Source organism: Amphiura filiformis, chromosome 17, assembly GCF_039555335.1.
Source record: "Amphiura filiformis chromosome 17, Afil_fr2py, whole genome shotgun sequence".
In the NCBI taxonomy this organism is placed as follows: domain Eukaryota; kingdom Metazoa; phylum Echinodermata; class Ophiuroidea; order Amphilepidida; family Amphiuridae; genus Amphiura; species Amphiura filiformis.
Window position 1 is genome coordinate 53707707 of NC_092644.1, and position 23519 is coordinate 53731225.

The 23519-nt window shown below is 36.1% G+C and overlaps 1 protein-coding gene across 2 annotated transcripts; it reads left to right on the forward strand.

Moving 5' to 3' along the window:
• Window positions 1-140: 140 nt before the first annotated feature.
• On the forward strand, window positions 141-23364 carry LOC140137973 (quinone oxidoreductase-like). 2 transcript variants are annotated; one of them, XM_072159797.1, is made up of 12 exons: window positions 141-241; window positions 2186-2256; window positions 8545-8798; window positions 9190-9537; window positions 10458-10628; window positions 12253-12405; window positions 14776-14939; window positions 16886-16937; window positions 18787-18936; window positions 19935-20036; window positions 21491-21586; window positions 22255-23363. In XM_072159797.1, exons 2-12 carry the CDS (start codon window positions 2208-2210, stop codon window positions 22414-22416), a joined length of 1701 nt encoding a protein of 566 aa, XP_072015898.1. In that variant the 5' UTR covers window positions 141-241; window positions 2186-2207; the 3' UTR covers window positions 22417-23363. The 2 variants fall into 2 exon arrangements, with proteins under 2 accessions (XP_072015898.1, XP_072015899.1); XM_072159798.1 differs by having other exon boundaries at window positions 164-241; window positions 2177-2256; window positions 22255-23364.
• The last annotated feature ends 155 nt before the right edge of the window (window positions 23365-23519 follow it).

The following is a 23519-nucleotide window of genomic DNA, read 5'->3' on the forward strand; positions in this document are numbered from 1 at the left end:
GCATGGATCGATAGCCGCGATTGCCCGCGAGCAATGTTTTTACAGAACACCATGGCGGCACCATGGTTGCTTCCCGGGGGTTGCTTGTCTTTTTAAAGACAATTCTTGTTTATTTCTGTATTTAATTCCCGTAATGCATTGTGGGTGGTCCTTTCTTGGCGGATATGCAGCTGCTGTTGGGCACATTTTTGTGTGTGACCGTGCTGATTTTGCGCCCAATTTCTGTGATTTTCTTGGACAAGTATCCTAAAATTTGAAGTTTTATAAATCTGTTTAACTTAGTTTACACGCTTAAACTTATATTAACTTGTGAGATTGAGTCTAGCATTAGTAGTAACATATTTACCGTATAATGTAAGTTCGGGCGGGTTTGAATCTACGAATTCGGCAGGTTTTCACGCACATCCCAACTCTAGGTGAAAAGTTTGTTTGTACCGGGGTTAGCTTGGTTTTTGCCATGCATGCATGTCTTGGTTCCCCGACGCCGGCCTGCTTGGTTGAACTCTAAAATCCCGTCTAAAATACCTCTGATCTGGAGAATATTTAAATGATAAATCATGCATGTAAATATGGTGAATGAATCGATCCAAAAAAGGCAACAGGTATTTCAAGATTCATATATCACTAGTTTGTTCGGTTTATAACTTAAGGTGGAAAAAATAATTATTGTGTATTGTAATTGGTCATAATACATGTACGCAGTTGGTCGCAATGCTTAAATACGTGTCGCTAGTTGTGTGTTGCATATAAATGCGTGACTGGCGCACGCAATATGACATGTGAATTTATGCAAGCTTGAGACTGAGTTGGGACTTTATTGTCTCACGCAGTAATAAAAGCGAATAATTTCCGCCTTATATATTAAGCCAAACAAGGGGAAAATTGTATGTTTGTAAATCAGGCGATCCTGACTTTTAGACCACCCGAGCTATAGGCTATTAGGTTAAAATTAAACTTTCTCAACACTTGAGGTTAAACTTGTTTTCAACTCTACAAACATACCTTTTATTCTGTCGGACAAGCTTTATTTTGTTCCAAAATTCATGTTTTTATAGCTATTTTAGACGGTACGCCAGTTGTGCGTGGGACCCATACAGAGCAGGGCTAATAAACAAGCTTGAGAGTGTGCAGAGAAAAGCTGCAAGATTTTGCACAGGTGATTACCAAAGAGAAAGCACTGTCACTCAAATGTTGGAAGTTCTCGGAATTGAGGGTTCGATTTACCCAGGTGCACACAAATGCACCGGTGCATGTAGCTTTTCTACTGTACGTGCACGCCGTGCATGTAACTTTTCAATCACCCATCATCCACTTCATACAGATAATATCGGCCCTGAAAATCGGGCCAAGTGAGAAATAAAATTTACCAAATAGTGTGTGATTACAGGTGTTATTTCATTTTGTAAATCCACAATTTTCCTTTGTAAATGATTTCATTTGAACAAAAACCAAAATGTAACTCACGATTGATTTGGTTTCGCCTATCATGGTCGATAGGCATCATCAGAATGATGGTTGTTGATCCTTACTTCGGTTGGACGAATCCCGCCGACGAGGGTGTTTTATCAGCCAGGAGAGGATCATACACGTGACTAAGGAAGTGGGCCCCTCGCCTCTGTTCATGACGTTCGGGCCTCTTCTCCTGATCCAAATGGATTCTTTGATTCTTCTTGTATTTGCATCGCACTCTTTGCACAAGATCTTAGCATTGTCCAATAGCGGACTTAGATTTCCTTGCAGCAGGAAGCTGAAACAATTTTTCTTGCAGCAGGAAGCTTACATACCCCATATTGCTATTTTTAGAATCGGAAATACTCATGCAAGATATTCCCGTATCCATATTCCAACAACTATTATATGTGACTTCCAAACCACAAGACGTGGGCAATTGAAAGATAAATGCGGGGTCCAATCATGATATGAATGGGGGAAAAAGAAAAAGTTTCAATTTTCCTGCTTTTTAATTTTATGCAGTACAGTACTTTAAATGGTACGGTAGTTTATAAAGTTGTCAGCAACACCCCTGAGTGACACTTCTTCAAAACATGGCATTTACATAAATTTATCTGTTTCCTAAATGGACGATTGATTGCATTAAATCTAAGAGAATTTAAATTCCATTATGAGAAGCTATAACTTTCATATATGAATGTCTAATACTTTACCTTAACACAAGAAATACTAGAAAGGTGTAGCGATATTTTATCATGACTGATGTGGAACAGTTGACAGCTCAGCTTGAGTCTCAGCAGGCAGGTAGGTATTTCTAATTATATACTTCATTAATATATTCTTGTTCATTGATTGGTTAAAAGTGGATCACATGACCAAAAATAGTTCTACCATCAGTACTCCTATCCGTAAATAGTACCTCTAGGCCGTAAATAGTATTTTCAATGTCCCGGATGAGCCGTAAATAGTACCTCCAAGCCGTAAATAGTACTTTTGACCATGCCTTCCGCGTGCGTGCATTCGATGCGACGGAACAGTTCACGACGCTGAAACTGCCATAGCGCCATTTCTCGCTGCTGTAATTGGTTAGCCCGATTTTAGGCTATTCGATTTTTTGAAGGGTAGGTTGTGCTTAAATTGGTCGTGCTGTTCACTCAGGATAGAAGCGGGAGAGTCAAAACGTCGAATGATTTTCTTTTAACAAATCAATGAACAAAGAACATATTAATGAAGATATAAACAAATATATACTGTTTTATTGAAAGTTCTGGTTAAAACTATGGTCCTCGTTGAGATCAATTAATACTATTTTCCTTCGGGCTGCGCCTCAGGAAAATAGTACTATTGATCTCACTCGGCCCATAGTTTTAACCAGAACTTCTCATGGCAGTATATATTTGTATACTATTTAGCAATTGCATCATGTAAAAGTGCAGAAAGCATCATAAAGCTTTATTTCCAAATGGTAAAATCGTTTTATTTTGATGTGTAATGTTTTCATCTGCTATCTGCTGTTCTGTCATCAGTTTGATATCTTCCAATAATCTATAATTTGTATAATTTCCATTTTCCAATAATCTATAATACTAATAGTCCTTCTTGATGAGGACCTGGCTTGTGGAATTTGCTCAATCAGGCTTAAAATTGCCTCAACATGTTGAACCATTATATGAAAAGGGACCAACCAAGTTGGATAATACCAATACTAATCCGAAGAGTTTCTCAAATTGTCAAGGGCTAATATCACAAAATATCTGTCCATAGACTATAATAGGGGTCGCATTTCCACCCATAATTGGAGCTACATGTACCTTACACTTTGAAATATATGAGTTAAATTTTAATGTTAACATTGGAACTTTGGAGAGACTCAGACAGGGTCTAATTCTGCATAAAACCGGGCAACGTTATTTCTATAGATCTGCTGCGCATTCAAATTGCATTGTATTGCATCGTAATTTCATTTGTGTCTATGCTAATTATGTTTACACAACATGAACTCACGTGTTTTCAAGCAACTTCGCCGATAATAGGTGATCAAAAGCGATCGGAATGTTGCAAAAGTACAGATCGCATTCAGCTTACTTCATATGAGATGATCTTTGGAAAAATACGGCATAATTTGTCTTGGTGTTTGCGGAATGCCATGCAGTAAAATATTAATACGCTATGCGGCAATTCATGATTGACAACTAACAATCGGGCGTGTCCTTCAGATCCTCCACTGTCAATTTCTTATCCACTCACTAATCCTCACAAAAGCTTTGTGTTGATTACGTAATGTGTGGAGGCAAATTGCAATAAGTACAATGAAATAATGAGTAGGGCGGGCTCCGAGGCGGGTTTCTTCTTCATCTTACGTAACAGTATTGTTCTCCAAAAACCCGAAGCTTGTCGTTTGGAGCTCTAGCTGAAATACAGCAAGATAATGTAAGATAGTAAATGTAAACCTGTATTTTAGCTAGAGTATCTCGAGCTAGAGAGACTACACTTTTGCACAACATCTGAAAATGACTTTTAACAGTTTCTGCTTACAAAAATTAGCGATAAAGGTATAAGTAAAACATTTAAGCAATTGTAATAAAATAAAAAGGGGCTATATATGGTTACGGTTCGCTATCTCTAAGGTTCGTTATCACTAATTACGAAAAAGGTCCGCTATCTCTAAGGTTCGTTATCACTAATTTCGATTAGGGTTCGCTATACCTAAGGTTCGTTATCACTAATTTTAAATAAGGTCCGCTATCTCTAATTTTAAAAAAGGTCCGCTATCACTAATTTATTGAAGGTTCGCTATCTCTAAGGTTCACTATCACTAATTTAAAATAAGGTCCGCTATCTCTAATTTTAACAATCCTGGTATCCCTAAGGTTCGCTATCTCTAATTTCAAATAAGGTCCGCTATCTCTAAGGTTCGCTATCTCTAAGGTTCGCTATCTCTAAGGTTCGCCATCACTAATTTTAAATAAGGTTCGCTATCTCTAATTTCAAACAAGGTTCGCTATCTCTAATTTATAATAAGGTTCGCTATCTCTTATTTTAAATAAGGTTCGCTATCTCTAATTTCAAACAAGGTTCGCTATCTCTAATTTATAATACGGTTCGCTATCTCTAATTTTAAATAAGGTTCGCTATATCTAATTTTAAATAAGGTTCGCTATATCTAATTCCAAATAGGGTTCGCTATCTCTAATTTTATATAAAGCCCGCTTCATATCTGTAATTGAAAATAAAATTCGCTATTTTAAAATAAAGCCCGCTATCTCTAATTAAAAAATAAGGCCCGCTATAAGGCCCATCTAATTTAAAATAGGACCCGTTATTTCTAATTTACTGTAAGGTTCGCTATGATCAGTAATTTTATTTTAATAAACATGATAAAGTTTGCAAGATCGCTATACTGGTCCGGTCCGAACAACCCAGAAAGAGATTTGAATCAGTTCACCGTCGGCGTACCAGTATAGGCCTACAATTGATAGCCGATCGCGTATGCGCTCAGGTGTTGGGGATATATGTTGTGTCCCCCTAAGAAGTGAGAAACCTTTCCAAAATGAAGACCTAATTAAAGTCATTTGGTGGACCATTTTGGCACAAGTTTTTTCTGTTATAATTGTAGGCCTATAAAATAATGGTGTTAAACATAAAGTACCGGGTGACAAAAACGAAATCGGCGACTTGTTTATCCACTATTAGGCCTATATTGTCTATGCAGGGGGAGGTGTCTGAGGAAGTTGGAAAATTGGAAATTTTTCCAAAATTAAGGAAATTAAGTTCCAATTGAAGCCATTTGATGCATCATAATTTTTTCACACTATTTTACTTGATCAAACCAGAGAATATCTTCTCTGATCCAGTGGCGTAGCTGCCGGGGGGCAATTGCCCCCCCTGGCAAAAATTGCCTATTTGGGCACCCGCCCCCTCAGACTCTGCGCCCCCTAATGCTATTTGGGACCCCGCCCCTAGTGAAGGAAAAAAATGGGAAAAGGGAGAGAGAGAGAGAGAGAGAGGAAAAAAGAGAAGGGGGAAAAGAGAGGGGGAGATAGGGAGAGGAGGGGAAAAGAGATGGGGAATCCATACGATATGCAATACCATACGATTATTATCAATAAGCATGGCAAAAATTGTCTATTTAGGCCCCCGCCCCCCTAGTGCGGGGAAAAAAGAGAAAGGATGGAGAAAGAGGAAAAAGATGGAGAAGAGAAGGGAAAGAGAAAGAGGGAATCCATAGGCCTACGATATGTAGGGCCATGTACGATTATTATCAATATACTCGACAATATACTTGTAATGACTTCTTGAAGTCAAAGAAATATAAATCTTTTGAAATGCTAATTGCACAAAAGCACATGTAGGAACAGTATATTGACTAAAACAATAAAATGGTCAACCCAAAAAGAAAAGTCGAAAAAGGTGGTCAAGAAGGCTGTGTCCGACATGTTTCTTGTAGCATGCCCCAACCGAAAATGTTCAGTATCGATACAAAATTGGCCGATTAAGTCATTTACCATTGAGCTATTTCAAACTTAAATGGATTTACGATTAGACCAGATGGGTACCGGGTCCAGGCCCCTAAAATAGCCTACAGTATGTTCCCAAAACACCATGTTTTGGACCGAAATATGGTAATATTGTTAAATCTTAAAGGCACACAAGCACTGGCCTTTTACGTAAAATTTACCTTCATTTTGGGTTAAAATTGTCTGAAATTGAAATTTTTAGCGAAGCCATGCAAGACTTTAACCAGGAAATTAGCAAGAATTATGGCCAAAATTCATTTCTATTAAGACCAAATTAGTAATAAAAAGCAAATTTTTCTCAGTAATAACCCGGTTTACCATTTTTCTCTTGGGCCACTGTATTGCCAAATTTAAACGATTTACCTTTTGTTTTTTATTTTCTCTGATATATTTGAAAGTGTATACTTTTCTTTGAAAGTACACTTTTTTTCGATGGGGTGCGCCGCACCACTCGCACTCTACCCCCATTTTCGTTTGGTGTATTTGGGCCCCCGCCCCATACAGGCTTGCCCCCCTGGAAAAAATCCCAGCTACGCCACTGCTCTGATCACACGCATACATGAAGAACCACAAATATCAGTAAGTGACTTCTGACATCATTTAACCTTTACGTCATGTTGACTTTTTCATGTTCCCTTCACATTTGACCTCATATGACCTTTGACATTGTGTAACCACAGGTTGACCTTTTCATGCTCCCCTCATATCAAGGATGATTTGCACAAAGTTAAAGCCCATTAAGGGCCCATTTTTACATTTGAACTCGTTTGACCTTTGACCTCGGATAAACTCAGCTTTACTTTTCATGTTCACCTCATATCAAGGATTATTTGCACCAATTTTAGGCCCATTTTAGCATTTGACTTTTGACCTTGTCATGTTCTTCTCATATCAAGGATGCTTTGCACTAAGATGAAGTCCATTCAGGCAAATTTTAGCATGTATCCCTAATCGCAGCTGTTATTAAATTGGAAATGAATGTAGGCCTATTCCCGCAAACGCACGCACAGCGAAAAACCTGGTGGCGCCCATGCACGCGCTTGTGGATGTCCTCATTTTTTCACGTGCATTTTAAATAGATAAAGACACGAAAACGCATGGAAGTGCTCCTTAAATGGTACATACCACCCAAAAAAACTTTCCACAGACTTTAGGTGCTAAATAGGGGTCGCATTTTTAGGCCATACGTCGAGTTACTTCCATATTTAAATATATCATTGATATCATCAAAATCAGAACAGGGGGTCCTTTATGCAATTTATATCTTCCAAACAACATGTGATGGAAAGGAAAACAAGGATTTTTTCCCAACAAAAGGGGTCACTTTGGGGTCATTGTCATTTGGAACATCCTACCATAAAGCAGTTACATCAATAACACATCCGGCTTCAGATCGGCAGCTTTACCAGCCATCCGAAGACCGCAGCCTCCTGCTTCCATCAACAGGTGGTAACTCCCACATCAAGTTTATAGTAGCAGGCCATGAAAATATGCATGACAAAATTCTCTATCTATTGACTACTTTATCTTGTAATTTAGTTTTAGTGTGTTTAAGAAACGGCTTCTTTTTTTAAGAGTTCGTGTACTTTATGTGTATATTTTCACCCGTATAAACTATTCAACTCGAGGGCGCCTTTCACGCTTTATTTAAAATAATTGTTTAAGTCAGAGATAGTGGGCTAATTTAAATTAGAAAGAGCGAACTTTATTGAAAATTAGAGATGTATAGTGGGCTTTATATAAAATTAGGAATAGCGGGCGCTATTTAAAATTAGAGATAGCGGACCTTATTTGAAATTAGAGATAGCGGACCTTATTTGAAATTAGAGATAGCGGACCTTATTTAAAATTAGAGATAGCGGACCTTATTTGAAATTAGAGATAGCGGACCTTTTTTAAAATTAGAGATAGTGGACCTTTTTTAACATTAGAGATAGCGGACCTTTTTTAAAATTAGAGATAGCGGACCTTATTTAAAATTAGTGGTAACTAACCTTAGGTATAGCGTAACCCTAATCTAAATTAGTGATAACGAACCTTAGAGATAGCGAACCTTAATTAATTAGGGATAGCTAACCTTATTTAAAATTAGTGATAGCTAACCTTAGGTATAGCGTAACCTTTATTGAAATTAGTGATAACTTGAACCTTAGAGATAGCGTAACCTTCAAGAAATTAGTGATAGCGGACCTTATTCAAAATTAGTGATAGCGAACCTTATTTTAAATTAGTGATAGCGAACCTTATATAAAATTAGTGATATCGAACCTTAGAACTAGCGAACCTTATTTTAAATTAGTGATATGGAACCTTAGAAGTTATGGACCTTTTTTAGGTATAGCTAACCTTTTCTCTATTAGAGATAGCGGATTCTGTCTCCATAGACTTTACACGTTAGTGATAGCGAACCTTAGAGATAGCGAACCTTAGAGATAGCGGACCTTAGAGATAGCGGGATGTCACCCTATATATAATTGATCTTGAGATAGACAGTCTTAGATGCAAGAAAATTTTCAAAACAATTGAGGCCTGCTTTAACATGCCATATTGACTGTTTTTATCATTTTGTTTTCAGAAAATGACACTGACAGGAGAAATGAGAATGGGGAAAATACCCGAGGAATGGTGGTTGAAATTGGCGAAAACACTGCTGGACATAATGAAGTCCAGTATTCTGAGAGGAGAAATGAAAGTGAGCAAAATACCAGCGGAATGATCGCAATTGAACTTCATGAAAACACTGGTGTAGGTGCACATAATGGAGGCCAGGCTGAAGATGATGGTGGCACTGTCACTATTACTCTACTTCCACAGGATAATGAAGCTGATGTATGTATAGGGTGTTCCATAATACATTTTAACTCTGACTCAAAACACTCATATTCTGATTGTAACTCAAACACAAACTCTAAATGCAATGTGACTTCATTGTCAACTCTACTCTGATCAATAAAAGTATAAATACAGAGAAAAGCTCTAGCATAAAAGAACATTGTAAAATGATACCTTTGGTATCATGCAAGAAATCTTGTCAAATGTGTAGGGTTGTTTTTTGGTGTGTTTTTGTTGTTGTTGTTGTTGTATGTGGCTATTTCTAGTGTGGATATTTTTGAAGATACATCTTTGCAAGTACAGTAACTGATATTATCTTTCTTAAATATAAGTTGTTCTAGTCAGGGCTAACAATTAAATACTTTGTTAATTAATTTCAAAACTATAGAATTCTACAAGCACAATGCCAGGTGGGGATGCCTCCATGTTAAGTTCACAGACTTCTGAACTAAGAACACCAGGTGGCGATGCCTCCATGATGAATACTTCCATAAATTCACAGACATCTGAACAAGGAACACCAAAGAAGAAAACACCAGGCAAATGGTCTAAATACAAGAAACGATACAATGAGAAATGGGAGAAAGAGCCAGGGTTGATGGAGTGGGTACGAAGAGTGCCGGGGGATGACACAAAAGTGCTGTGTAGATTCTGTACAAGTACTCACAGGGCTCATCGTACTGAGTTGAGGAGACATGCAGACTCGGTTAAGCATAAATCACAATCCGCTTTCGTTGTAAGTATATATCTATATTAAAGGGATTATTAGTGATTTGACGAACCAGAAAACCCTGAAATTCATCAAAATTCATATTTTTGCAAGAATGTTTGGACGAAACATACATCTATGTCTATCTACTACTGAAGCGGATGAATAGCAAATGTTAGAGCAATTTGATAAAGATTTGATAATTATTATCTGTTTTCAGGTAGCCCCATTTTAAATTCCATTGGATGAAAAGGAAGTTTTTGATAACCAAACAACAAATCACTGATTATGAAAACAGAAGAAAATCAGAGATCCTTGAGAAAACCTGTGAGAGCGAGCATAGATCAGGATAAACCAACACATATTATACAGTCCTTGGGAATGATCTGGGCATGAACCGAAACTCGGTTGTACAACAAGAGGGAACAACCATTGCGCCAACTCGCTCCCTTAAGGGGGTATTACACCCCTGCCCAATTTTGTGCCTATTTTTGCATTTTTCTCAAAAATTATAGCACATTGGGGACAAGTAAGATATGTAGATTATAGGGGCAAGGACTACAACTACTGCACTGGCAATTTTATTTCAGCACAGACAACCGTTATGGAGTTACAGTCAAAAATGAGGGAAAACCAATATTTGATCAATAAATCAATAACTACTTGCTTTGGGTTGCTGAATTTTCAGTACAGTAGTTGCAGTCCTTGCCCATATAATATACATATCTTACTTGTCACCAATGTGCTATAATTTTTGAGAAAATTGCAAAAATATGCACAAAATTGGCCAGGGGTGTAGTACCCCCTTAAGTGTATGGATTTTAACTGGAATAGCCCAAATTAGTACCTATACTTAAATTTTAAGGCATATGAGCCAGGAGCATATTTTAGTTTCACCAGGTGTAAAACCTTTGTTTGAGGCTTGATAATTCTCTTTCTCATTTCAGGTTCTTCCATATGATCCCAATTCCACAGATGACACTAGCCCTACCTATAGCCATCATGTAGTACCTCGTATGTTTAAATGCATGAGAGTTGTGAGGGTTACAGAGTGGGGTGGATCAGATGTACTAGAGGTATTCAGTGACGTGAGCATGCCAGAACCAGAGAATGATCAGGTAAGTAAAACACATGTCTTCATTTGCTAAAAGGTGAGGTGTGCTGTTAATTGCTCATTGTGTAATAGAGGAGCTCAATTTTAGCGTTCTAAAAGATCTAATCTGGGGAGGAATTCACTAACATTTACAACCTAGTTTGTAGACACATAGTATAGTCTGATTGGGCAAGTGCATGATTTAGGGTGTTGTCTATCTGGTTGCAGATGACCCTACCTGATCATGAGTATCATAGACTATTATAGGTGGGTAATAGGCATTCTATGAAATGCATCTTAAAACTAGCCAATCAAGAACTTAAAAATTAACTGATGTATTTCTTAGTTGCATTTGTTGTATGACCATGATGACTGATTAGAATAGTTATGTGTAGGTGCATAATAAATTCTTAACACATTGTTATTGATCTCGACATTTAGATTTTGACCGTTCCCTTTTCAAACTAGATAATACAAATGTTCATAGCCTTGATTGAAGGCTAAGTGCATAATATATTGTGATCTTTTTTTCAAACTAGATAATGCAATTGTTCATTGATAACGGTGAGTACTCTCCAGGCAATGCAAGTGTTCATGATAACAATGTGTTCTCCAGACAATGCAAGTGTTCATCATTGATGACATTGTGTCTTTTCATTTTCCCATAACAGGTGTTGATCAAAGTAGGTGCAGTAGGAGTGAATCCAGTTGACGCATACATTAGATCAGGTCATTATGCAAACTAAGTGTTCATCATTGATGACAATGTGTCTTTTCATTTTCCCATAACAGGTGTTGATCAAAGTAGGTGCAGTAGGAGTGAATCCAGTTGATGCATACATTAGATCAGGTCATTATGCAAACTAAGTGTTCATCATTGATGACAATGTGTCCATTCATTTTCCAAACAGGTGTTGATTAAAGCCGGGGATTAAAGTAGGTGCAGTAGGAGTGAATCCAGTTAATGCATACATTAGATCAGGTCATTATGCAAACTAAGTGTTCATCATTGATGACAATGTGACTTTTCATTTCCCATAACAGATGTTGATCAAAGTAGGTGCAGTAGGAGTGAATCCAGTAGATGCATACATTAGATCAGGTCATTATGCAAACTAAGTGTTCATCATTGATGACAATGTGACTTTTCATTTTCCCATAACAGGTGTTGATCAAAGTAGGTGCAGTAGGAGTGAATCCAGTTGACGCATACATTAGATCAGGTCATTATGCAAACTAAGTGTTCATCATTGATGACAATGTGTCCATTCATTTCCCCATAACAGGTGTTGATCAAAGTAGGTGCAGTAGGAGTGAATCCAGTAGACGCATACATTAGATCAGGTCATTATGCAAACTAAGTGTTCATCATTGATGACAATGTGTCCATTCATTTCCCCATAACAGGTGTTGATCAAAGTAGGTGCAGTAGGAGTGAATCCAGTAGACGCATACATTAGATCAGGTCATTATGCAAACTAAGTGTTCATCATTGATGACAATGTGTCCTTTCATTTTCCCATAACAGGTGTTGATCAAAGTAGGTGCAGTAGGAGTGAATCCAGTTGATGCATACATTAGATCAGGTCATTATGCAAACTAAGTGTTCATCATTGATGACAATGCATCCTTTCATTTCCTCATAACAGGTGTTGATCAAAGTAGGTGCAGTAGGAGTGAATCCAGTTGACGCATACATTAGATCAGGTCATTATGCAAACTTACCCAATCTACCGTGGACTCCTGGTGCTGATTGTTCTGGCACTGTAGAAAGCTGTGGCCATCTTGTCACCAACTTCAGGGTAATGTACATTTCACCTAATAATAATATACTATACTGCTCCAAGAAAGTATCCTTACACTTGGAAAAACAATCACAATTTCAAAACTGAACCATATTGGGGTAAATTTGTTTTATTAATGGAATGGATCTAATCCGGCACATTTTGACACCCCATTGAATCCAATGTGACTTTAAGAAGCAAAGTTACAAGCATTTGATTAGACGAAGGTCCAGTTTTAAAAGTGACACACTGGCCTATTCAAAACTCCACGGACTAGACATCTGGTTTGAGAGTGGTAAATGGCTAATTTGTGTGTGCCTTTGATTTAAAACAAAAGGAACAAAAGAAAACTGAAACAAAAGAGCTGACAAATAAAATGCAATTTATGAAAAGTACAGAGAAGTAAAAACTGAAATAAAAAACTGCTTTAAATAAAGCTTCATTGAAGAAACTGTGTAGTCTCTTTGTTGCGCTTGTTGGAATCTTTTTGCGCCTTGTATAGGCAAATTTGTCACTTTTAATTGCTTGTAACTTTACTTCTGGAGGTCACATTGGATTCAATGTGGTGTCATAATGTGCAAGATGAGATAGTGCATCTATTACAAAAACAATTTCACCCCTATATGGTTCAGTTTTGAAATTGTGATTATTTTTCCAAGTGTAAGGATACTTTCTTGGCGCAGTATATTAAATGTAGGGAAACGTTCATTTTGCATTTGCGAGGACAGCCAGGCAATTCTGCTAAGGCATGCTAGGGCACCAAGGCAATCACATGCTAAAGAATACACCCAAAGTTACACATTTTGAGGAGCATCAAGGCAAAGGCATGGGGCACCCAAGGCAATTGCCTTTGGTGCCTCTTGTTATTTTTTTCCCTGAAATTATTGCCCACATTGAACTTGATCCACATCAAAATATAAGAAATCATGGGCTTACTTACAAAGTTGTTGTGATTCACATGCAATCTCACATGACCTAAAAGAAACTGGCCTTCAAAATAATATCATGTGTGCAGTTGGCTGCGTCATGTCGTATTTTGAGATTGTATTTGCAGAATCCATAAAGTTGACAAATGTTTTATCTCACAAGACATGGGATTTTGAGATCGTTCATTAGGTGATTACAGTTGCTCCTGGAAGCATCTCAAAACCAGCTCCCTTCAGCCTGGACACCTAAACTGTGCTGCAAACTTTAAATGTCAAAAGGCAGCTATTGTACATCTTGGATTCACATGCCTTTAATAAAAAGTTCACAAGTTTTAAGTTCCTCCTATTAAGACTTTGTGCAGTAAATCAAATAGTTGTTAACAAAATAAAGTTTGGTTTAAAGTTATTGGTAGCCCCTTTTGTTTTACACACAAGATAAATGTAACCCATTGTTGTGTTTGGTCACAATGGATCATTATAGTAAAGAGGCAGTTTTGAAAGTTGTACTTTTGTACATTCAACTCTTGGAATACATTCAGAATATTCACAACTTTAGGTTACATTCTGTATGAGCACAAAGATGTGTGACAATGTAAATTGAACCAGGTGTGTAAAACCAGAGAAGATGTACATCTTCTCTGGTAAAACAAAATAGGCTACCAATAAACAGAAAGATATGAGCCAGGTATGTCAACATGTGGGGAACAAGACAAAGAGAGATTTGGTAAGCTTTTGTCTACTATCCCTGTGGTTTAGAATTTTTGTGTAGTGTTAGTGTACACCTCTCTATTTTACATACAGCATTTAGTGTTTATCTTTTTTTGTCTCTGTCTTGTTCCCCACGTCAAGTTGGTACACCTGGCTCTTAATCTGTATGTTTTTATATATTGATAATATTCTAGGTATCCTTTGATCCTTGGTGTGTTTTGTACCTAGGAGACACAATTACCTACTTTGTGTACCAACAAATTTATCTTGTATAATTTTGTGATTTCATAAAAACTTTGTGATTTAGTTCAAAAAAGTTTAGGAGGAACATAGAAATTGTGAACCTTTTAGTTAGAGGTAGTAATTATTATACATACACATACTAAAGGTTATTTCAATGTCTATCAGAGATGGCAATAATTAAAAAGGTTTGTGCACTGTTGATGAGTAGGAAATGACTTAGGACACCTAAGGGTAGGCCTAGAAATCTGTGACAGTGTGCGTAAATCCATTTTGATTCTCGCAGAAGAATTTTGCGAGAATCCTTGATATGCGCAGATTTAGAAGTGCCTCTATTTATGTATCTGCCTCCTGCCGCAGGTCCTGCTGCTCAACATAATAATACTCTATAATAAAAAATAACTAAGGTTATAAAAAAGCAAATGGCCTGGCCATGTGCTGGTTTTGTTATTACAATTACATAACATTGACATTAATTCTTTTTTACCATTTTGCCTCTATTCCCCTCTCTTAGCCTGGTGATAGGGTATACAGCAATGCTTCATTAACAGGGACATATGCAGAGTACACATTATGTAGTGAAGATAGCGTGTTTGCGCTACCAGATCAATTGGATTTCAAAGGTGGAGCTGGAATAGGCATTCCATACTTCACAGCATACAGAGCACTTATGCAGAGGTAAGGGTACTTGATAAACTCAAAATTTAGATCAGATTTGTTGTTTGGTCTCAAGTTAATATAAGGTCATCTTAATTAAATCCTGTGTTTCAAAGCTTGTGAGAAATTGAAAACCTAATGCGAAATGCAGTGTTTTTTACTGCATTTTTTTTTTATTAAATTTTTTTTTATGTGTCAGTACAGAATATCCAATGTTGCAAATGTTGGAATAGCAGACAAAAAAGTCACTGCTACAAACTATTACTATTCTCTTTTATTATTTTTGTGTCCAAAGTTTGTGAAAAAATTGAAAACTTGAAATCAAATACAAATTTTTGAGTTTTGTTTTCGCCTTTTTGTTTAAAAAAAATAAAAAGAGATAAAAAAAAATGAATTTCTTGATTTTCAAAGAGGACTACTCGCACGATTTTACTAACGCGCGCGGCAGCTTTGAGACACAGGATTTAATTAAGATGGCATATAAGTAAAAGCAATCAAGTTTAGTCACAAACTAAGAGACAAAATACTTCAGACTGAATTTTACACTCCCATTTGCATATTTTGCAAACATAAAAGTTACAATACACACCCTTACATGTTCTAACATTGGTCTGATTGTTTTCTATTTAATATGATTTGCATGTTATTAACTTCTTTATAAAGTAATTAAAGTTTATTTTCAAGCAAAATTAATGTGTTGTGAAATTAAATGCGCCCAAAATTTGAACAGAACATTTTGGGTTTTTTAGTGTGTAGTAATTTAAATGCATATCCCTATTTTTGCAATATAATAACAACGTAGGCCTACGTGCATGCACATACAACATATCTGAGATTAGGCATTTTAGCCAAAATCATGCACATTTTAATCTTAAAGGAAATCTGTACGATAAACTAATCAATGGCTAATATAGTTATACACCCCTAAATTAAACATATATGAATTTCAGAATATCCTAACAAAGAAAAAGGGCTTTTAATCCTTCGTTTCTGCGATTCAAGGAAGCCGCCATGGTAGCTGCTTGCGAATCCTTTCTGCCACAAGCGGTAGTGTAACCTTTCACACAGACCCACTGCTACCTTCCGCGAGCGTGTTTTGCTGTGTGGCATTCGCGACCCCCACAGCGAATTTTGGTTTTAAGTGCTGTTTTTACACTTTTCGTTCTCAAAAGACGTTGTTGATCATAAATATTACTAAAAATACATTTTTTTATGTTCTTCTGTAGTTTTATGGGTAAAAATTGTTGCGTTTTCTTTTGAACGAATGTTGAATCTGAACTTTGGTAGTATTCTCTTCATGTCACCAAAGTTTATGAGGGACGAGGCTTGTGGCACGGCTTTTGCTGATTTCAAAATCGGGTACCGTTACAGCGTAATAAAAATACATCAGGTATCAATATGGCAGCCACCATGGATTGCAAACTGACCGCTGATCATCGTAAGGAATTAAGAATTTCTCCTTTATTTGGACGTATATAAGCTTGGGACTTTTACTATTTGTTGTTTTTATTATTACTGCAACTATATAGCCATTGATTAGTTTATGGTACAGATTTCCTTTAATGTAGATGTGTTACCATTTTTCTTAAAAGTAAGACCGGCAAAAATTGGGACCAGACCAGATTTCTATTTAGTGGTTGGAATCTGCAACTCCCCCTCATATGCAAAACTCAAACAAACAATAGTATTCATTTGTATACTGCGCACAATAAGTATCTGTACACTAAAAGCAATATCTTAAAGACACTCAGCCTAAATTACTAAATAAAGTAATCAATAGATAGATAATTTTATTCTGCATATTTTGATAACTCATTTGGCACGATGCAATTTTATTTCTATTCCTCAAGTTATATAAATTTGACAATTTCATTTGGTAATTTAGGGTTAGTGTCTATGCTGTTTGAAATGTACGGATACTTTTTGTGCCCTGTGTATTTTGTCATTTGATGTGATTTTGTTTACAGAGCTAGGGCAAGAGCAGGACAGACAGTATTAGTTCATGGTGCTAGTGGATCGGTAAGTTTTACACTCGCAGTCATCCCTGGCAGTCACCGCTGCAAATTGTGTCAAAAATATAGTGCCAGATGTGTATTGATTGACTGATGTATATACATGCTACTCCCCATTCCAGAAAAATACAGCACTAATTTTTTGGGATAAAAAATATTATGAAGTTCTGCCAAATGAAACATAGCTCAATCCTGGAGATAAAATAAAAAGTTCACTATTTTACTAATTTCTTTAAAAAAGAGCCAAAAACATGCATTTTCGGCATATTTTCTGACAATCGAGTCACAAAAATCACAGACTTGGAACAAGTTTAAGCATTCAAAATCTTGAGTATATGCCGAAAGTTTGCTCTAATTTTCACTTTTATGTATTACTTCAATTAAATGGTTGGTTATAAGAATGAAACATGTCTTTTCCAAAAATTAGAATGCATAAACGGAAATTAGTCTTAGTTCAAGTCTTTGGGCTTGATTGTCACAGCATACGAAAAACACCCTAAAAACGCATGTTTTTGGCCCTTATTTCCAAAAATTGGCTAAATATTAAAATTTGACTTTTATTGCTAGTTAGGACTAACTAAAAGATTAGGATTTAGCTATGTTTTATCTGGCAAAACAAGATAATATTCTTTTTATTCAAAAAAATTAGTTCTGTAGTTCTGGAATAGGGAGTAAGTTTATACCAGTTGCACATCCATCTACTACTGCTGATTTCAAAGTATAGTATATTGTATGTGCACAGCATATCGAGAACAGGTGATCACAAAAAGTGAATAGTGGAGAGTGGTGCCTTAATTCAGGAATTGAGGTTTTGTTTACTAAAGTGAGTCTAAAATAATTGATGATAGCACTTCCATTTAATTTATATTGTGCTGCCCTACAAACAGCAGGGTTGGAACAATTCTCTGCTGCATCATCATCGTCAAGATTAAACTTTGTTTGATTTACTGAATAGAGAGAGAATGAGAGATAAAATAAAAAACTCCTATTGTTTAATTTTCTTGAAATTAAACAATTATAAAAGTTCAGGAAGCAGATTTTGTTTCATCCTGATTACAATGTGTCACACATTGTAGCGTTCGGTCACAATGGCTCAGTATGCAAGAAAAGATGCAGTTTTGAAAGTTTCACTTTTGTTCATATAACTCCTCACAAAGCATGCAGAATAAACTGTATTTTACATTCAGCATGCTTTGGGAGAGTTTAATGAATGTTCAATATTCAAAACTGCATCTTTTCTTACATAATGAGCCATTGCGACCAAATTCAATGATGTCTAACATTGTATTTTGGACCAGGTGCAAATCAAAATAGGCTACCAATGCTTTTTATCATTTTTAAATTCCAATTTAAGCCTATTTAAATTTCAAATAGGCTTTCAGGAGGGAACATAGAACTTGTATACCTTAAGTAAGGTAGTATTATCTTCAGTTACAGGGTTTTTGTTTTATTTAAAACTGTAGTGTATTTGTGTTCATTTATAATGTAATGAAAGAAGAATGTTTTTTTTTACATCTTAGGACCTAACATGGTTTCTAATTTTCAAGAACTGCAACAACTTTCTAAATGTCATTGAAATATTTAATTTTACATTGCATCATGTATTTTAGCTCATCGACATTGAAACAGGTTTCAGTGACCTATTAAAAAAAAAACAATTAGTGCCATTAGTGACATTGTGGACCTTGAAAATTCTTTAGCCAGAGAACCTGTTAGGTCCAGCTTTATGAAAAGACTTTTCCTTCATGATATCTTAAAAGCATGATTGATCATGTTATAAGTAAACAATTAAAACTCAGTGTATTTAGTTCATTGAACATGTAATAAAAACATGCAATAATCTCATATCCACTCAGGTTGGAATGGCAACAGTGCAGTTTGCCCGTGCATATGGTATGACAGTATTAGGCACTGCTGGCACTGAGGATGGAATGAGACTAGTGCGAGAGTTTGGAGCCCATTTTGTTTTCAACCACAGATGTGAGGATTATTGTGATGAGATTTTGGTAAGTGATATTTGAAATCATCGGGCACATAGGCAGGATTTTTTGCAGGAGGGGGCTAGATGTGGCAAAGTATGTTTTTTCGTGTGGGAGTCCAAAAAGTGGATATTTCCTAAATAAACCTCCTTGTATACAAAAAGTGAACATGTCCCCCTAAAATTTGAATTTCTCTATATCTAACAGTTTAACGTGATAAAGTGGTCCTGTTGTAGCTCTGACAGGGTTTGAACCCACAACCTTTAGGTCATGAGTCTTAACCGTTAGGCCACCATGCTCTCATTTAGAGAATAAACAATATGAATTTTTGTTTTTACTATCCTCTACCGTGTGATAGACGACAGTCAGGTCTAATATTTTGAGTAGTGGATGCCGGTGCAGCCGGTACTACGACAAAAATATTGGACCTGTCTGTCGTCTATCATAGGTAGAGGATAGTAAAAACAAAAATGACTATAATTTATTCTCATTCTTAGTTGGTTAAATATTATTTTAGTAACAACGGGATACATACGCGCACCTCTACCAGTCTACAAAATAGACCACTCCCACTGACTAAGAATTTTAGATATACTGTAAAACACTTTAATTTCACAGCAACTTAATTTGGTGAATTGAAGAAGCCAACTTTTTATGCCAATTTAAATTCACAAATTTGCATCCTCTTGCAATGTAAAACCATTATAAATGGAACTATTTGGCGGCAATTTAATTTAACAATTTGAATTGAAGGCACTAGCAAAATTAAGTTTTACAGTATGCTGCAGTTTTGTCAACATCATGAGTTAGAATCCAATATGGCAGAAGGATTTACCACATGCAATGTATATGTTGCATGAAATTGACTGAAAAGTAGAGGTTTTTCAAATGTACTTTGATAATGAAAACATGCAAATTAGTTATATCTCAGCCTATTGAATGACCTTTGCAGAGTTCTTGTTATCTTGTGATAATGATATCATTTGTATTTGATTAATTTGTTCTCAATTGTTTTCTACCCACAGACTGCCACAGAAGGTGATGGTGTAGATGTAATTATAGAAATGTTAGCCAATGTGAATCTACAGAGAGATTTGGAGCTACTGTCTATGGGTGGTATTATTGCAGTAAGTATTATGGACTTGCAAGTGATGAGTTAATTAAGGCACAAAATGTGACATGACATTAATGCCTTGTGTTTTTTTTTTATATCAATATTCTTATTGATAGTGTTATTTTATATTTTGCATATACCATTAGAATTCCATCTACAAGCAATAATAATGTCCAAGTAAAATATTTGATTTGCACAAATTTGTTATATTTGTTGTGCAAATAAAATGTTGTGGTTTGATACCAAATATTTTACTTTATTATTGATCATGAGCATTGAAGTGACAATCTGCTGCCATGTCAAATGATGAATTAACCAATCTAGGGATCACAGACTTTCAGGCCTCTTTTTGGCCTTTCCTGTGATTCCTTGTATTATGATTTTGTATGTATTCTAGCTTTTTGCTATTTGATGAGTGAAAAATAATAAATGAATGAATGTTTCAAACCTATATGCAAATTTACTGTCTTATCCATCTACAAGACTACAAGCATATGCCTATTTAGTGTTGTTGTTTTTTTGACGAATGAGGCGAACAACACTCTCCCCAAAAACATGGAATTTGAGCAACTATATTACCAATACATACTGCTGTACAGACATGTAAGACTAATCTATTGTAATGATTTTGTGGATTGTGTCTGCCCTTCGACTCTTTCATCCAAAAACAATTTTCAGACCTATATAAAAGGTTATTCTTTCGTGTAATTTTACACAAAATTAGGGTTAGGTTTTAGATTTATTTTGGATTAGCTAAGCTAAATATATGCTTATAGATGGAATCTCTACAGTATAAGCTAGTATAGTGTTCTTATTTTTTAAATAACGATCATAACCTTACAATTAGTGCCCACTAATTAGCAATTACAAAATATCGCATCGCAAAAATACACAAGACAGCCTTTAAATATATTGTACTCTTGATATAAATGTTAGCATCACTGCTAAATTTTAAAACAACTTTGGAAGGTGTTAATGGATATGAATGTATATGATCCCCAATATAAGTCCAGCCCTCGAATTAAGGATCTGAAGGAGCACGGCAACTTTTTTAGGGCAAGTTGATAATTGCCTTGGATTTTCATTGAAAAGGCAAGGCAGCATGGCAGTTTGTAATATTTCAAGAGGGCATCATGGCAACTGTTGAAAATTTGAGAAGGGCACCAAGGCAATTTCTCAAAAGTGAAGAAAACACACACAAACATAGATAGATGATTTTATAATGATGAGGCAGGGCTGGGGTACCAACTGCAACTTCATTAGAGGGCATGGCAAGTGACTGCCTTGGGTAAAGGACATATTTTGAGGGCATCACGGCAGTGGGGATGGGCACCCATGGCAAAATGCCATTGGTGTTGTGTGTTAATTCAAGGGCTGAATATAACCCTATCTCCATGTTGTGCATATTCTTTGCTGGCTTTGCATTCCTCTCACATGAAGTAACCAGTATGTTTTGTTTTCCTGTAGGTTGTTGGTAATAGAGGAACAATTGAAATCAACCCAAGATTACTGATGCCAAAAGAAAGCTCCATTGTGGGTGTCATGCTTCAAAAATCAACCAAGGTGTGTAGGGGTGGGTGGGTGTCTGAGTGAGTGTGAGCCATGTATATTTTATAGTATGAGGTACTCTTCAAGTAAGAAGCCTAAATAAAGTTTCCATGCTCCATCAGAAAATGTCAACATGCAGTTTTCTACATAGTAGACAACTATCATTTTGATTTGTTATTTTTACTGATATTTAAGATATGTCTTTTTGAGCTGTTTCAGTTTTTACCACTTAAAGGAGTGTTTTGTGATCCTAGCATCCTCTTTTTATGACATTTGTCAGTAGATATCCCCAAAAAAGCTTTTTGATTCTGATTCTATTGCGTTTGCGAGTTATGCAAGATTATGTGCATTACACTGCTCCATAGACAATGTGTTGTAATTTCGTTCTGGTTTACCAGAACGTAATTCAATTTTCACGATATTTTTGCTGAACAAATAAGTCTGCAAGAATTATTTTTTGTACATAAACATAAATGTAGCCAGAGGTTTCCAGTGGCATACAAATCTTTTTTTGAGAAAAGTGGGGGGGGGGTGCTGTGGATCACGAAATGCCCTTTTAATAGCTTGTTTTTATTTTATAGAAACACAGTCTGGTGCAAACTCACTTGACAATTTCTTTGAAATCCCAAGCAAATCTTTGCAATCTTCAATTCACATCTCTGCTTTCTTCTTTTTCCTTACAGAAAGAACGAAGAGAGATTGCAACATCCATCCGCGCTGGTATTGAAGCAGGATGGATTAGACCACACATTGGCATGGAATTCCCTCTGGAGGGCGCTGCTTTCGCACATGAAGAGCTAATGACAGTGAATGGGAAACAGGGAAGAATTGTATTGGTCCCATGATAGTGTGTGTATACATGGAAAGAATTCTTTTTCCTTGTTTGAAAAAACATGGGAAGTGAGAGCTAACTGACCAGTGCTATTCCTATTATATAGGGCTTGGGTGGCCTATGAGAAAATCAGACTGTAATTGTAAGACATGCATGTGCTCATAAAGTGAAATATACATCTACTCATGTTACTGTCTGGCCATTTCCATGAAGAATGAGGATTTCCAATGTGTGCCTTTTAAGTCAAGGATATATGTGTATAGAATACAGATGCCATAATATTTAGTCCAATATTTGATAACAATTCTAGTTGCTAAATGTGCAGTAAGTCCAAAATTAAAACAACAAAATTATAATCCTACTGTAAGTTTTAGGAAGTTTGATGATGAAAATCAATAAATCATTATGACATTAAAATAGGGAGAGAACTCTTTTGTGTCATTGATGGAGAAAATGTTGCCAACGACATAAGATTGCAGGCTGACTTTTCTTAAGATATTGATATTTGGCCGTAAGTTTGTTATCCACCATAGGACTAGATAGATAACTCGGATAGTAGGCAGAGCACTGCACTTGCCACCAACTCCATGGTCAAATGTCCAAATCCTACTTTACAAATTGTCTTTGCTTCCTTGTTTCATTCAACTGAGGTTAATTTAGATATTTATGGTATCTGTGAATGTACTTGGTTGCTGGAGATTAAAGCGGTATTCATGTGTGTGCAAGCAGACTAAGCACATACATTTTATTATGTGCATGTTACTATTATTTGTTCCAGCTTCAATGACACCTCAGTCACTTTCAAAGAGGTAATAGAGTGATTATGAGACACATGCCCTGTTCAATTTTTAGCATATCAAGGCTGTATTGATTGCAGATTTATTTGCTCCATTGCATTCAGTCACACCATGGATGTATATTTATATAACTCCAATCCTTCATGGTCAGACAAACCTCTGATGACAGTGAATGGAAGTGTCACCATAGCTGGAACATATAATAAAGAACAGTCGGAAAGTATGTATTTTAATTTTTATTCCAATACAATTTTTTGTTCAATTCTATGTTCATATTTCAAGTTTATTTTTAGAATTGTAGCATTTTATTGCAGCTCTA